General features: G+C 51.0%; 1 protein-coding gene across 4 annotated transcripts in view; it reads right to left on the bottom strand.

Annotated features, from left to right (window-relative positions):
• The window catches only part of TTLL1 (TTL family tubulin polyglutamylase complex subunit L1), a 48,541-nt gene that overhangs the window by 29,889 nt on the left and 4,556 nt on the right, over positions 1–14,096 (bottom strand). For 3 of the 4 annotated variants that reach the window (XM_003812420.5, XM_063603354.1, XM_034949329.3), the window contains 3 exons: positions 10,088–10,172; positions 5,869–5,985; positions 58–266 (listed from right to left, as the gene is read on the bottom strand). In XM_003812420.5, the coding sequence (XP_003812468.1) occupies positions 58–266; positions 5,869–5,981 (322 nt within the window). In that variant the 5' untranslated portion in view covers positions 5,982–5,985; positions 10,088–10,172. Of the gene's footprint in view, positions 1–57; positions 267–2,341; positions 2,489–5,868; positions 5,986–10,087; positions 10,173–14,096 lie in introns of all 4 variants that reach the window. The other variant, XM_034949330.3, reaches the window with a different exon arrangement.

The raw sequence follows: 14,096 nt of genomic DNA on the forward strand, positions 1-14,096 counted from the left end.
CCGAAGAAAAAATTCAGCTGTTTACTGAAAACATGAGCCGGTGGAAGACGCACAAACCCAGATAGAGGTATTTTCCATTTTCATCTTTTTCTGCCAGAGGACTCCCTTCTTTCTCCAGCTCCTTCCTGTATCTTTTGATGTTCTTCACCATCAGGTCCTTCCGGGTCAGTTCATAGTGGTTTGGAAAATGGTTGACTATTTGGTCATCTGAGAGCCGATATCCAGCTTCGACGCTGAACACATTTCGGATGGTTTGCACACTCATCCTGAAAGAGATGAGCAGGAGAGACACTTGGCAGTGATGTCTGTGTGGCAGAAGTCCTTGTTCCCGTCCCCGCAAACACCCTGAACCCTCAGCACCCTTCCCCACTACTCCCACATCCCCTGGCACCTGAGCCAGGGGTTGCCTGGCCCACAGCAGCAGAGAATGGGTGCCCAGGGACAGGCCGGGACCCAAGTGGTGTGAGGGCCAGGAGCTGTGCTGATTCTGAGCTGTTTCCCTCTCTGGCCCGGAGCAGGCACTCAGTACATGTTTATTGATTAGTGATAACACGGATTAATGATAACACTGTCAACAAATAAAAGATATACCCTTTTCAGACTCTGAAGTCAGGAAACTCATTTAAACAGGATCTGTACCGAAATTCAGGAAGGTCAAGGACCCTTTAAAAACAAAATCACAGGGGTTATTTAAGGGCCCTGAGTCAGTACTTGATATTCTTGGAGAGTCTGCTGAAGGGGCAAGTTGGGGACGACAGAGTTGAAAGAGAAATAGATTCCTTCTGAGCCTCTGAGAAAGCCACGGTCTCCCCGCCACACGCCTGTCCTCACCAACCCCCCGAGAAGCAGGGAAGGGGTACGGAGGAAGGGCTGGCCCCCGCTCAGAGCCAGAGTCACAAAACATGGCAAGTGGCCCCAGCCTCTTGCACTGTGGTCCCTGTGCCCCTAGCCTACCCCCACCCCACAGCACCACCCTAGAGAGGGTGCCCGGAGCCCCCAAAGGGTTGCTGTGGATTCCAGGATGACTAGAATAAAGGGAATCTTTTTTGACTTTTTATTATGGAAAACCTCCATCACACTCAGAAGGAGAGAGAAAGCATTAAGGGACCCCCATTGCCCCACTTCACCAGTTAACGGCACGTGGCCAGTCTCGTTTAGTCTGAACCTCCACCCCCCTCAGCACTGGCATGTTCTGAACCAATTCCCAGACATCATATTATTTCATCCAAAGCATTTCTGTAAGATTCTCTAACGGTTCAAGACTCCATGTTTTATTATGTGATATCCTATTTTATATAATTATCAGAACTAAAAAAGCAATATGTATGTACGTATGTATTTATTTATTTTTGAGACAGGGTCTCGCTCTGTTGCCCAGGCCGGGGTGTCATGACTTGATCTCGCCGCACTGCAACCTCTGCCTCCCAGGCTCAAGCAATCCTCCTCTCTCAGCCTCCCAAGTAGCTGGGACTACAGGAAGGGGCCACCGTGTCCTGCTAAATTTTTATAATTTTTTTTGTAGAGATGGGGTTTTGCCATGTTGCCCAGGCTGGTCTCAAACTCCTGGATTCAACTGATCCTGCCGCCTCAGCCTCCCAAAGTGCTGCAGTTACAGGTGTGAGCCACCGTGCTTGGCAACGGCAGGAATACTTCTATAGGGACAAGCTTCCCTTCATCAACAATCTAGGTGCCTCAAGAACAGTTCATACACAAAACACAGAATCAGTGCTTGACTCTTTCCCTTTATTTATCAGTTTTTCAAAATAAAGAGCTGGCCGGGCGCAGTGGCTCACGTCTGTAATCCAGCACTTTTGTTTTGTTTTGTTTTGTTTATTTGTTTTTGGAGATAGAGTTTTACTCTGTTGCCCAGGCTGGAGTGCAGTGGCACGATCTTGGCTCACTGCAACCTCTGCCTCACAGGTTCGAGCCATTCTCCTGCCTCAGCCTCCTGAGTAGCTGGGATTACAGACATGAACCACCACACACCGCTAATTGTTATATTTTTAGTAGAGACAGGGTTTTGCCATGTTGGCCAGGCTGGTCTCAAACTCCTGACCTCAGGTGATCTGCCCGACTTGGCTTCCCACAGTGCTAGGATTACAGGCGTGAGCCACCATGCCGGCCTATAATCCAGCACTTTGGAAGGCTGAGAATTGGGGCAGGGCTCAGCTGAGCAATTCTACTCCTCCTTGTGGCACTGACCGAGGTCATTCAGAAGTTTAGAGCCAGCCGATGGGATGAGCTGGGGGTCCCAGAAGGCTTTCTTCATGTCTAACACCTTGGCAGGCCTAGCTGGAGGCTGGAAGGTGGGCACAGCTGCACTGCCATGTACAACACCTACCTGTGGCCGCTGTGGCACGAGGGCTTCAGGATGGCACCTTCTCACAGGACAGCTCAGGGCACCCACATGTTTCCAACAGAGGAACTGGCCTGGGCCCAGGCATGTATGATTTTTACTGTATTCCACTGGTCAGTGTGGTCAAAGAGTCTTTCACGAGGAAAGGACAAAGACCTCAAGTTTAGAGTGAAGTAGTGGCAAGAACTTTGCAGCCATCTTTATTTTCTTTTTATTTATTTATTTTTTTGAGACGGAGTCTTGCTCTGTCGCCCAGGCTGGAGTGCAATGGCGTGACCTCGGCTCACTGCAATCTCCGCCTCCCGGGTTCACGCCATTCTCCTGTCTCAGCCTCCCGAGTAGCTGGGACTACCGGCACTCGCCACCACGCCCGGCTAATTTTTTTGTATTTTTAGTAGAGACGGGGTTTCACTGTGTTAGCCAGGATGGTCTCGATCTCCTGACCTTGTGATCCGCCCATCTCGGCCTCCCAAAGTGCTGGGATTACAGGCGTGAGCCACCGCGCCTGGCCGCCATCTTTATTTTCTCTCTTTCTTTCTTTCTTTTAGAGACAAGGTCTCACTCTGTTGCCCAGGCTGGAGTGCAGTAGCACAATCAAGGCTCACTGTAGTCTTGACCTCCTGGGCTCAAGCAAGCCTCCCACCTCAGCCTCTCAAGTAGCTGGGGCTACAGGCACGAACCACTATGCCTGGATAATTTTTGTATTTGTTTGTAGAGATGAGGTTTCACCATTTGCACAGGCTGGTGTCAAACTCCTGGGCTCAAGAGATCTGTCTGCCTCCACCTCCCAAAAGGCTGGGATTACAGGCATGAGTCACTGCACCCAGGCACCCCACCACCCAGCTAATTTTTTTGAGACAGGGTCTCAGTATACTGCCCAGGCTGGTCTCAAACTCCTCCCAAGGTGCTGGGATTACAGGCATGAGCCACTGTGCCCAAGAGTTCTATGCCCTGGCCTGTGGCCATTTTTAATCTGCCACAAATTGGGTATGTGGCTTTTGGGGTATTTTTCTGTTTGCAGTTGTATGAACTTATAAATTCAAACACATATGATAAGTTTCAATTCATTGCAATTATTCTTTTTTTTTTTTGAGACAGTCTTGCTGTGTCGTCCAGGCTGGAGTGCAGTGGTGCAATCTTAGCTAACTGCAACCTCCGCCTCCTGGGTTCAAGCAATTCTCCCTGCCTCAGCCTGTCAAGTAGCTGGGATTACAGGCGCCTGCCACTGAGCCCAGCTAATTTTTGTATTTTTAGTAGAGACAGGGTTTCACCATGTTGGCCATGGTTGGCCAGGCTGGTCTCAAACTCCTGACCTCAGGTGATCCACCTGCCTGGGCATCCCAAGGTGCTGAGATTATAGGTGTGAGCCACTGCGCCCGGTCTATTTATTTATTTATTTATTTATTTTATTTTTTGAGGTACAGTCTCACTCTGTCACCCAGGCTGGAGTGCAGTGGTGTGATTTCAGCTCACTGCAACCTCTGCCTCCCAGGTTGAGGCCATTTGCCTGCCTCAGCCTCCCGGGCAGCTAGGATTATAGGTGCGCACCACCACACCCAGATAATTTTTGTATTTTTGTAGTGATGGGGTTTCACCAAGTTGGCTAGGCTGGTCTCCAACTCCTGACCTCAGGTGATGCACCTGCCTTGGCCTCCCAAAGTGCTGGGATTACAGGCATGAGCCACTGTGCCCAGCCCATCATAATTATTTTAACGGCTGCACCATAATCCACTCAAAGTACTTAACCCACCCCCCCATACTGTTTAACATTTAGTTGTTTCCAGTATTTTACCCCAACCAATTTTTCTGTAAACCTGATTGTACATTTAGTGCTTAGAACAGAAGCTCTTCTTTTTTATTTATTTATTTATTTATTTATTTTTGAGACAGAGTCTCACTGTCACCCAGGCTGGAGTGCAGTGGCGCGATCTCAGCTCACTGCAACCTCCACCTCCTGGGTTCAAGCGATTCTCTTGCTTCAGTCTCCCGAGTAGCTGGGATTACAGGCAGGCACCACCACACCCAGCTAGTTTTTTTGTATTTTTAGTAGAGACAAGGTTTTGTCATGTTGGTCATGCTGGTCTCCAACTCCTGGCCTCAAGTGATCCACCGGCCTTGGCCTCCCACAGTGCTGGGATTATGGGCATGACGGCCAGAACAAGAGTTCTCAAAATATCAATTAGCTTGGCCAGGCACAGTGGCTCACGCCTGTAATCCTAGCACTTTGGGAGGCCACGGCGGGCGGATCACCTGAGGTCGGGAGTTCGAGACCAGCCTGACCAACATGGAGAAACCCCCGTCTCTACTAAAAATACAAAATAAGCCAGGCATGGTGGCACATGCTTGTAATCCCAGCTACTAGGGAGGCTAAGGCAGGAGAATCGCTTGAACCTGGGAGGTGGAGGTTGCAATGAGCCGAGATTGCCCCATGGCACTCCAGTCTGGGTGACAGGAGTGAAATTTAGTCTCAAAAAAAAAAAAAAAAAAAAGAAAGAAAGAAAGAAAAAAATATATATGTATCAATTAGCCAAGACTATTACACTGTTTAGCCTTTTTCTTCATCTCATTCCATTTTTTGCTGTTGTTGAGAATAGCTCCGAAGGCTGGGTACAGTGGCTCACGCCTGTAATCCCAACACTTTGGGAGGCTGAAGTGGGAAGATCACTTGAGTCCAGGAGTTTGAGACCAGCCTGGGCAACATGGGGAGACTCTGCCTCTGAAATAAATAAATAAATAAACAGCAGCTTTATGACCAAAAAAGAAAAAAATAATAACTCCAAACTGCTTCTTATTCATGGCCGGACATGGTGGCTCATGCCTGTAATCCCAGCACTTTGGGAGGCCGAGATGGGAAGATCCCTTGAGGCCAGGAATTCAAGACCAGCCTAGGCAACATAGCAAGACCCTGTCTCTATAAAAAAAGAAAAAAATGCGGCCAGGCGCTTGGTTTACACCTGTAATCCCAGCACTTTGGGAGGCCGAGGCGGGTGGATCACAAAGTTCAAGACCAGCCTGGCCAACATGGTGAAACCCCGTCTCTACTAAAAACACAAAAAAATTAGCCAGGTGTGGTGGCGCCTGTAATCCCAGGTACTTGGGAGCCTAAGGCAGGAGAATCGCTTGAACCCAGGAGGCAGAGATTGCAATGAGCTGAGATCGCACCATTGCACTCCAGCCTGGGTGACAGAGCAAGACTCTGTCCTGTCCTCTGGCCCAGCTATAACGCACGCTCACTGGAAGGGGAGGGCTGAGGCTCTTGTTTCTCACCCAAACTCCCCACAGGGTTGCTGCGCTGAAACACCCAGGACTTCATACCCCAGGGTGAACACAGTGATGTGGGAACACACCACAACACATACTCTCACAAAAAACCTTAAGGAAAAATGTGTGCGGGGAGATGGCACAATGACAGGAGACACTGGCTCTGAGGCCACTCTCTGGGAGGCACTGGAATTAGTAAAACCGATACGTAAGCCTCAGAGAAACAACCCAGCCCTGCTGTGTATGCTTACCAGTAAAAATTCCAGTCCTCGTTTTCTGTCACTTGGACCCATCCTCTCTTTTCAAAGTTATTGATCAGCACTGACTTCTCGATATCAGTGACCCATTTTACTTTCCCTGCCATAATCCTGGAAGAGATCAAAATATTAGAGCTATGAAACTTCAACAGCTCACTTCCCTTTAAACCCAAGGAATCCTCTAAACAGCACGCCCACCCCAAACTCGATCTTACCCCGGCAACGGTTCTCAACCAGGAGTGATTCCATCTCCCAGGGGACACCTGGCAATGTCTAGAGAGTCTGGTTGTCATGACCAGGGGATGCCTCTGGCATTGGGCATGTCCAGGCCAGGGATGCTGCTCAATGTCCGACTGCACAGATGACCCCTCACAACCAATTATCCAGCCCCAAATGTCAACTGTGCCAAGGCTGAGAAACCCTGGTCTGGTGGGAGATACAGGCAGCCACCAAATCACCACCCGGGAGTGTTCAACTGCAAGTGTGCCAGGAGCCACAAAGGAGGGGCACATGGGGCTCTGAGAGCCACAGACAGGGCAGCTGGGGAGGGCCACCCTGAGAAGGGGACCCTCGGGCCGACTTCCGATGGGTGAGTGGGGATCAGCATGCCTGTCCCACATCCCTCCAGGCACTGCCTGTCTCCCTACTTCAAGCCACCCTCTGTAACGGCAGAGTGACCGTAAGTGTTTATCTGGACTGGGCATGGTGGCTCATGCCTGTAATCCCAGCACTTTGGGAGGCCGAGGCAGGCGGATCGCCTGAGGTTGGGAGTTCAAGACCAGCGTGGCCAATGTGGTGAAACCCCATCTCTACTAAAAATACAAAAATTAGCCGGGTGTGGTGGTGCGCACCCGTAATCCCAACTACTCGGGAGGTTGAGGCAGGAGAATTGCTTGAACCCGGGAGGCAGAGGTTGCAGTGAGCTGAGATCGCACTACTGCCCTCCAGCCTCGGCGACAGAGGGAGACTCCATCTCAAAAAATAAAAATAGGCCGGGCGCGGTGGCTCATGCCTGTAATCCCAACACTTTGGGCGGCCAAGGTGGGCAGATCACGAGGTCAGGAGATTGAGACCATCCTGGCTAACACGGTGAAACCCCGTCTCTACTAAAAATACAAAAAATTAGCCAGGCATGGTGGCATGCGCCTGTAATCCCAGCTACTCGGGAGGCTGAGGTAGGAGAATCACTTGAACCTGGGAGGTGGAGGTTGCAGTGGGCAGAGATTGCGCCACTGCACCCCAGCTTGGGCGATAGAGTGAGACTCCATCTCAAAATAATAATAATAATAAAAAATAAAATAAAATAAAAATAAAATAATTTTTTAAAAAAGTGTTTATCTGGGCCAGGCATGGTGGCTCATGCCTGTAATCCCAGCACTTTGGGAGGCCGAGGCGGGTGGATCACGAGGTCAGGAGATCGAGACCATCCTGGCTAACACAGTGAAACCCCGTCTCTACTAAAAATACAAAAAATTAGCCGGGTGCGGTGGCGGGCGCCTGTAGTCCCAGCTACTCAGGAGGCTGAGGCAGGAGAATGGTGTGAACCCGGGAGGCGGAGATTGCAGTGAGCCAAGATCGCACCACTGCACTCCAGCCTGGGTGACAGTAAGACTCCACCTCAAAAAAAAAAATTGTTTATCTGACGACATCACTCCCATTTAATAACCTCCATGACTCCCCAGGGCACTTAAACACACAGACCCCTGGCCCTCACCTGCTTCCCCAGGTCCACCTCACACCACCTTCTCCTTTACCCTCTGTTCTGCCACGCTGGGCTTCTCTGCCCACCCTCTCTCCTGCCACAGGCCTCGCACACACTGGGCCCCTCCGCCTGCAGCATGCTGCCCTCGATCTCTGCCTGGCTAAGCCGCCTCCCACTCATCTGCCAGCATAAATGTCGCTTGCTCCACAAAGCCTCCCTGACCCTCCAAACAAGGTGTTGGACCCCTTGGCACCCCTGGAGCTCTGTATCGAGCACCTGCTTTCCCTGCTGGGGGCCAGGGAGCTGGCTTGCTTTCTTCTTCACTGCCATGTGCCCAGGGCCCAGCTCCATGCCTGGCACATGAGGGATGCTCAGTTCAGATGGAGAAACTGGCTGCAGTCCCAGGCCTGTCAACGCCACTGTGGGACTCGGAGCTATCATAGTTACAGGAGGACTCTGGACCTCGGTTTGCTCTGAAAAGTCTCGTTTTCAAACTGCTCAGGCAGCCCAAGATTCAAGTCTCCCACCCCGGCTCCAACCAGGAAGGCTACAGGAGGCTGCCTCCCCACCCTGGTGACCCCCACACCACAGGCATCTGGCCTGTACAATTCACACATTGTACTTAAGACAATCTTCTGGCCGGGCGCGGTGGCTCAAACCTGTAATCCCAGCACTTTGAGGCAGGCGGATCACTTGAGCCCAAGAGTTTGAGACCAGCCTGGGCAACATGGCAAAACCCCATCTCTACAAAAAAATACAAAAATTAGCTGGGCGTGGTGGCATGCACCAACAGTCCCAGCTACTTGGGAGGCTGAGGCAGGAGGATCACTTGAATCTGGGAGGTCAAGCTGCTGTGAGCCAGGATGACGCCACTGCACTCCAACCTGGGGGACAGAGTGAGACCCTGTCTTAAAAAAAAAAAGCACTCAAGAGACATTCACTATTATCATCATCATCCCCACTGCCCCAATGAGGAAGCTGAGGCTCAACAGTTAAGAGCCTGTGTAAGAACCAGACTCAGCTGGGTGCAGTGGCTCATGTCTACAATCCTAGCACTTTGGGAGGCTGAGGCGGGCGGATCACCTGAGGTCAGGAGTTCAAGACCAGCCTGGCCAACATGGCGAAACCCCGTCTCTACTAAAAATACAAAAATTAGCTGTGCGTGGTGGCATGTGCCTGTAATCCCAGCTATTCAGGAGGCTGAGGCAGGAGAATTGCTTGAACCCGAGAGGCGGAGGTCATAGTGAGCCAAGATCGCACCATTGCACTCTAGCCTGGGTGACACAGCAAGACTCTGTCAGAAAAGAAAAGAAAGGAAAAAAAAAGAGAAGAGAAGAAAAGGAAACAGACTCAAGGGAGTCCGGGTGCCCTGATTCAAAGCTGGGGTGATACTACCCTAAAGTGCCGCCTCTCTCCACACAGCCCATCACTTCCCTCTGTGAACCTGGCCTTTGGCAGGATGATGACAACACCCAGGTCACAGGGTCAATGAGCAATAAACAGAACCGCTCTCTGCAAGCTACAAGGTGCTGTATAAAGGACTGCTGTTAGGTGATCCGACATGGTGCACGTGGAACCTCAGCAGTCACACCAAGATGACAGTAAAAGCACAGGAGCCGCACCCCAGGGCGTGAGCCCATCCCACACCCCTCACACCCACAGACATGGGGACCACAGGAGCCGCACCCCAGAGCATGAGCCCATCCCACACCCCTCACACCCACAGACACGGGGCCCACGGGAGCCGCACCCCAGAGCGTGAGCTCATCCCACACCCCTCACACCCACAGACACGGGGCCCACGGGAGCCGCACCCCAGAGCGTGAGCTCATCCCACACCCCTCACACCCACAGACATGGGGACCACGGGAGCCACACCCCAGAGCGTGAGCCCATCCCACACCCCTCACATCTGCAGACACGGGGGCCACGGGAGCCACACCCCAGAGCATGAGCCCATCCCACACCCCTCACACCCGCAGACATGGGGGCCACGGGAGCTGCATCCCAGAGCGTGAGCCGATTCCACACCCCTCACACCCGCAGACACGGGGGCCACGCCAATGGCTCAGGGGACTTTTCATTTTCACTATGTGATTTCAGCCTCCACAGCTGTGATTTCCTGATGAATCCTGCTTGTGGCCTGGGGACCACCCCCCAACCACCGCCGTCCAGGCTGCATGGTTCACACGTTGTACTTAAAGCAAGCATTTTAGTGGGTGACCTCACACCAGCCACTGACATCTACCTGGAGGTGACAGAAGAGTAGTGACTGGAGACCAGGAAGGCTGTGCGCGATTCTCACACAGTGCTTCCCCAGGCCTCAACACTTCCAGGTGTGAGACCCCAAACCCACCGAGGCAGATGGGCCAAACATCCTCATCCACATTTCACTAAGCAAGTGGGGCAGGTGCTTTAGCCAGACCATCAGGTGTCCCTCCCAGGCCCCGCGCCCTCTCTCCCACCGTGTGGGCAAATGGTCCCTAAGGGGCCGTCTCAGGCTGTACCTACCATAGGCACTGACAGAGCACCACTGGCAACGCCCACGCTCACCTCGGTCTCGCTGACGTCACTGATGCCGGCCCCTCCTTCTTCCCTAAAAGTTAACACACAGATGAAATGTACATCACACACATTAAGAAGACACTCTCTAACCATTTTTTGTTTGTTTTTGTTTTTTTGAGACAGGTTCTCACTCTGCTCACCCAGGCTGAAGTGCAGTGGTATGATCTCGGCTCACGGCAATCTCCGCCTCCCGGGTTCAAGTGATTCTCCTGCCTGAGCCTCCTAAGTACTGCGACTACAGGCGAGTGCCACCACACCCGGTTAATTTTTATATTTTTTGTAGAGACACGGTTTCCCCATGTTGGCCAGGCTGGTCTCAAACTCCCAGGCTCTAGCGATCTGCCCACCTCAGCCTCCCAAAGTGCTGGATTTATAGGCGTGAGCCACCGCGCCTGGCCTCTTTAACCATTTTAAGAATACTATGACAAAACTGTAACTAGCCAGAATATTCAGTGGCTGGCATCTTGTTTAACAAATGTACACCAAAAGATGCTCTTAAGAGTCTTCCCATTACAGTAAGAATTTCTGAACTGTATTACTTACTGGCTCCAGCTGGCCTTCTCAAGCTGCCATACCACCCCTCATGTCACACACCCCTCGCTCCAGCTGAGCTCAGCCCCTTCCCACACCTGCCCGACCCTTTCCTCCCACCTGCAAGCCTGTGTGCACCCTGTGCCCCACCTGGAACGGCCCCTCTGCACTGCCTTTTCTCCAACTCCTACCAATCATGCAAGGTACAGTTCAAAGGTCACTCCCTCCACAGAGAGCCATTCTCAGCCTTAGCTGGATGAAGCTAAGGTGCCCTCCCCAGACCCTCTGTCTCCTCTCCTGCCATCCTTGCTGGCACTCAGAACTGCCTACCTTGCATTTCAGCCCTTTAAGTACATTCCTTCTATAAACACAGGAGGGTGGGACTCTGAGTCACCTGTTCCCACCGTTGCATGATTTTTTTTTTTTTTTAGACAAAGTCTCGCTCTGTTGCCCAGGCTGGAGTGCAGTGGCACATCTTGGCTCACTGCAACCTCCGCCTCCTGGGTTCAAGCGATTCTCCTGCCTCAGCCTCCCAAGTGGCTGGGATTACAGGTACATGCCCCCGCGCCTGGCTAGTTTTTGTATTTTTAGTAGAGACGGGGTTTCACCATGTTTACCAGGTTAGTCTCAAACTCCTGACCTCAAGTGATCCATCCCCTTCTGCCTCCCAAAGTGCTGGGATTACAGGTGTGAGCCACCGCACCTGGACCCCTTCCATTTTTTTTTTTTTAAACAACACAGATAATTGGTTACGTCACATTAATAATATCTACAAAGGCTCCAGAGTTGGTAATTTCTGGGCTTGATATCATCACCAATAGCTTGAGTTCTTCCCATTTTCCATTTTGCCATCCTCAGAAAATTGGCTCTGTCCTCAGTCAAGCCCAGTCAAGACAGCTACATTTCCAGGAGAGGAAAAGCCTGTTTCTTTTTCAGGGTTTCTTTTTATGTGAGAAAATCTTTTGGAAAAAAAATAAAGGCCAGACAGGGCATGGGGCGTAGTGGCTCATGCCTGTAATCCCAGCACTTTGGAAGGCTGAGGTGGGTGGATCACCTAAGGTCTGGAGTTCGAGACCAGCCTGACCAACATGGTGAAATACCGTCTCTACTAAAAATACAAAAATTAGCCAGGCATGGTGGCGCACACCTGTGATCCCAGCTACTCAGGAGGCTGAGGCAGGAGAATTGCTTGAACCCAGGAGGCGGAGTTTGTGCACTCCAGCCTGGGCAACAGGATGAGACTCTGTATCAAAAATAATAAAAACAGGCTGTGCGCGGTGGCTCATGCCTGTAATCCCAGCACTTTGGGAGGCCAAGGTGGGTGGATCACCTGAGGTCAGGAGTTTGAGACCAGCCTGGCCAACATGGCGAAACCCCGTCTCTACTAAAAATACAAAAATCAGCTGGGCATGGTGGCGGGCACCTGTAATCCCAGCTACTTGGGAGGCTAAGGCAGGAGAATCGCTTGAACCCTGGAGGCAGAGGTTGCAATGAGCCGAGATCGTGCCATTGCACTCCAGCCTTGGTGACAAGAACAAAACTCTGTCTCAAAAATAATAAAATAATAATAATAATAAAGACCAACAATACTCCTTTTTAAAAATACATATATAGGCTGGGCGCAGCGGCTCACGCCTGTAATCCTAGCACTCTGGGAGGCCGAGGCAGGCGGATCACGAGGTCAGGAGATCAAGACCATCCTGGCTAACATGGTGAAAACTCTTCTCTACTAAAAAAATACAAAAAATTAGCTGGGCATGGTGGCGGGCGCCTGTAGTCCCAGCTACTCAGGAGGCTGAGGCAGGAGAATGGTGTGAACCTGGGAGGTAGAGCTTGCAGTGAGCCAAGATTGCACCACTGCAGTCCAGCCTGGGCAACAGAGCGAGACTCCATCTCAAACAAACAAACAAAAAACATATATAGCTCTCTCACTGGCCAAAATTGTATCACCCACCAATTCCTAAAACAAACATAGGCTGGCCAAGTGGCGTGGCTTACACCTGTAATCCCAGGACTTTGGAAGGCCGAGATGGACGGGTCACCTGAGGTCACGAGTTCGAGGCCAGCCGGACCAACAGAAACCCCGTCTCTACTAAAAATACAAAATTAGCTGGGTGTGGTGGCGCATGCCTGTAATGCCAGCTACTCGGGAGGCTGAGGCATGAGAACTGCTTGAACTCAGGAGGCGGAGACAGCGGTGAGCCAAGATCGCACCATTGCACTGCAGCCTGGGCAACAAGAGCAAACTCCATCTCAGAAACAACAACCACAACTACAACGATAAAAACCCACTGGCAAGGGAATGAGCATATCAAACTGGCTTAGGCTAATTAGGATTTATTCCTGAGTTGGGGATATGATCACCTTCCCTGAGCAAAATTCTTGATTTAATTAATCAAGAAAAAAATGAAAAAAGGATATGTGTCAGCTACAAGTGTCTTGACAGATCAACTGAGCCAACTGAGATTTAACAAGTTGAGACTCTCAAAGCAGTTTGGTTAATTTCCTTGACATTATTTACTAATGCTTACCAAATTGCTACTTTGTGTCATACTTTCTACTAACCATTTTACCTAACAATATCATGGCATTAAAATAAACTAAATCCTTATTCTCGTCAAAAGGGATGCCAAGGAAGATAGAAACAGAGTTCCCGTCTTCTGAAAAAACTCTAAACATATTTTTTTTTCTTTTTTTGAGATGGAGTCTAGCTCTACTGCCCAGGCTGGAGTGCAGTGGTGCAATCTTGGCTCACTGCAACCTCCGCCTCTCAGGTTCAAGTGATTCTCCTGCCTCAGCCTCCTGAGTAGCTGGGATTACAGGCACCCGCCACGATGCCCAGCTAATTGTGTATTTTTAGTAGAGGTGGGGTTTCACCATGTTGTCCAGGCTGGTCTTGAACTCCTAACCTCACGTGATCCATCCACCTCAGCCTGCCAAAGTGTTGGGATTACAGGTGGCTCAGAGCTACTGTGCCCAGCTGACACCTTTTTCCTTCTTTCTTTGCAGGCTCCCCACCTGCTTTTTCTAGGTTTCTTTTCTTTTTTTTTTTTTTTTGAGATGGAGTCTCGCTCAATCGCCCAGGCTGGAGTGCAGTGGCGCGATCTTGGCTCACTGCAAGCTCTGCTTCCTGGGCTCACGCCATTCTCCTGCCTCAGCCTCCCGAGTAGCCAGGACTACAGGCGCCCGCCACCACGCCCGGATAATTTTTTGTATTTTTAGTAGAGATGGGGTTTCACCGTGTTAGCCAGGATGGTCTCAATCTCCTGACCTTGTGATCTGCCCGCCTTGGCCTCCCAAAGTGCTGGGATTACAGGCGTGAGCCACTGCGCCCAGCCTTTTTTCTAGGTTTCAACCACAAGCTTCCAATCTCTTATCATCAGGTGGTTAGGTTGGAGTAATTCTAGCCAGGGCCCTGGCTGGG

The sequence above is a fragment of the Pan paniscus genome, chromosome 23 (genome assembly GCF_029289425.2).
Source record: "Pan paniscus chromosome 23, NHGRI_mPanPan1-v2.0_pri, whole genome shotgun sequence".
NCBI lineage: Eukaryota > Metazoa > Chordata > Mammalia > Primates > Hominidae > Pan > Pan paniscus.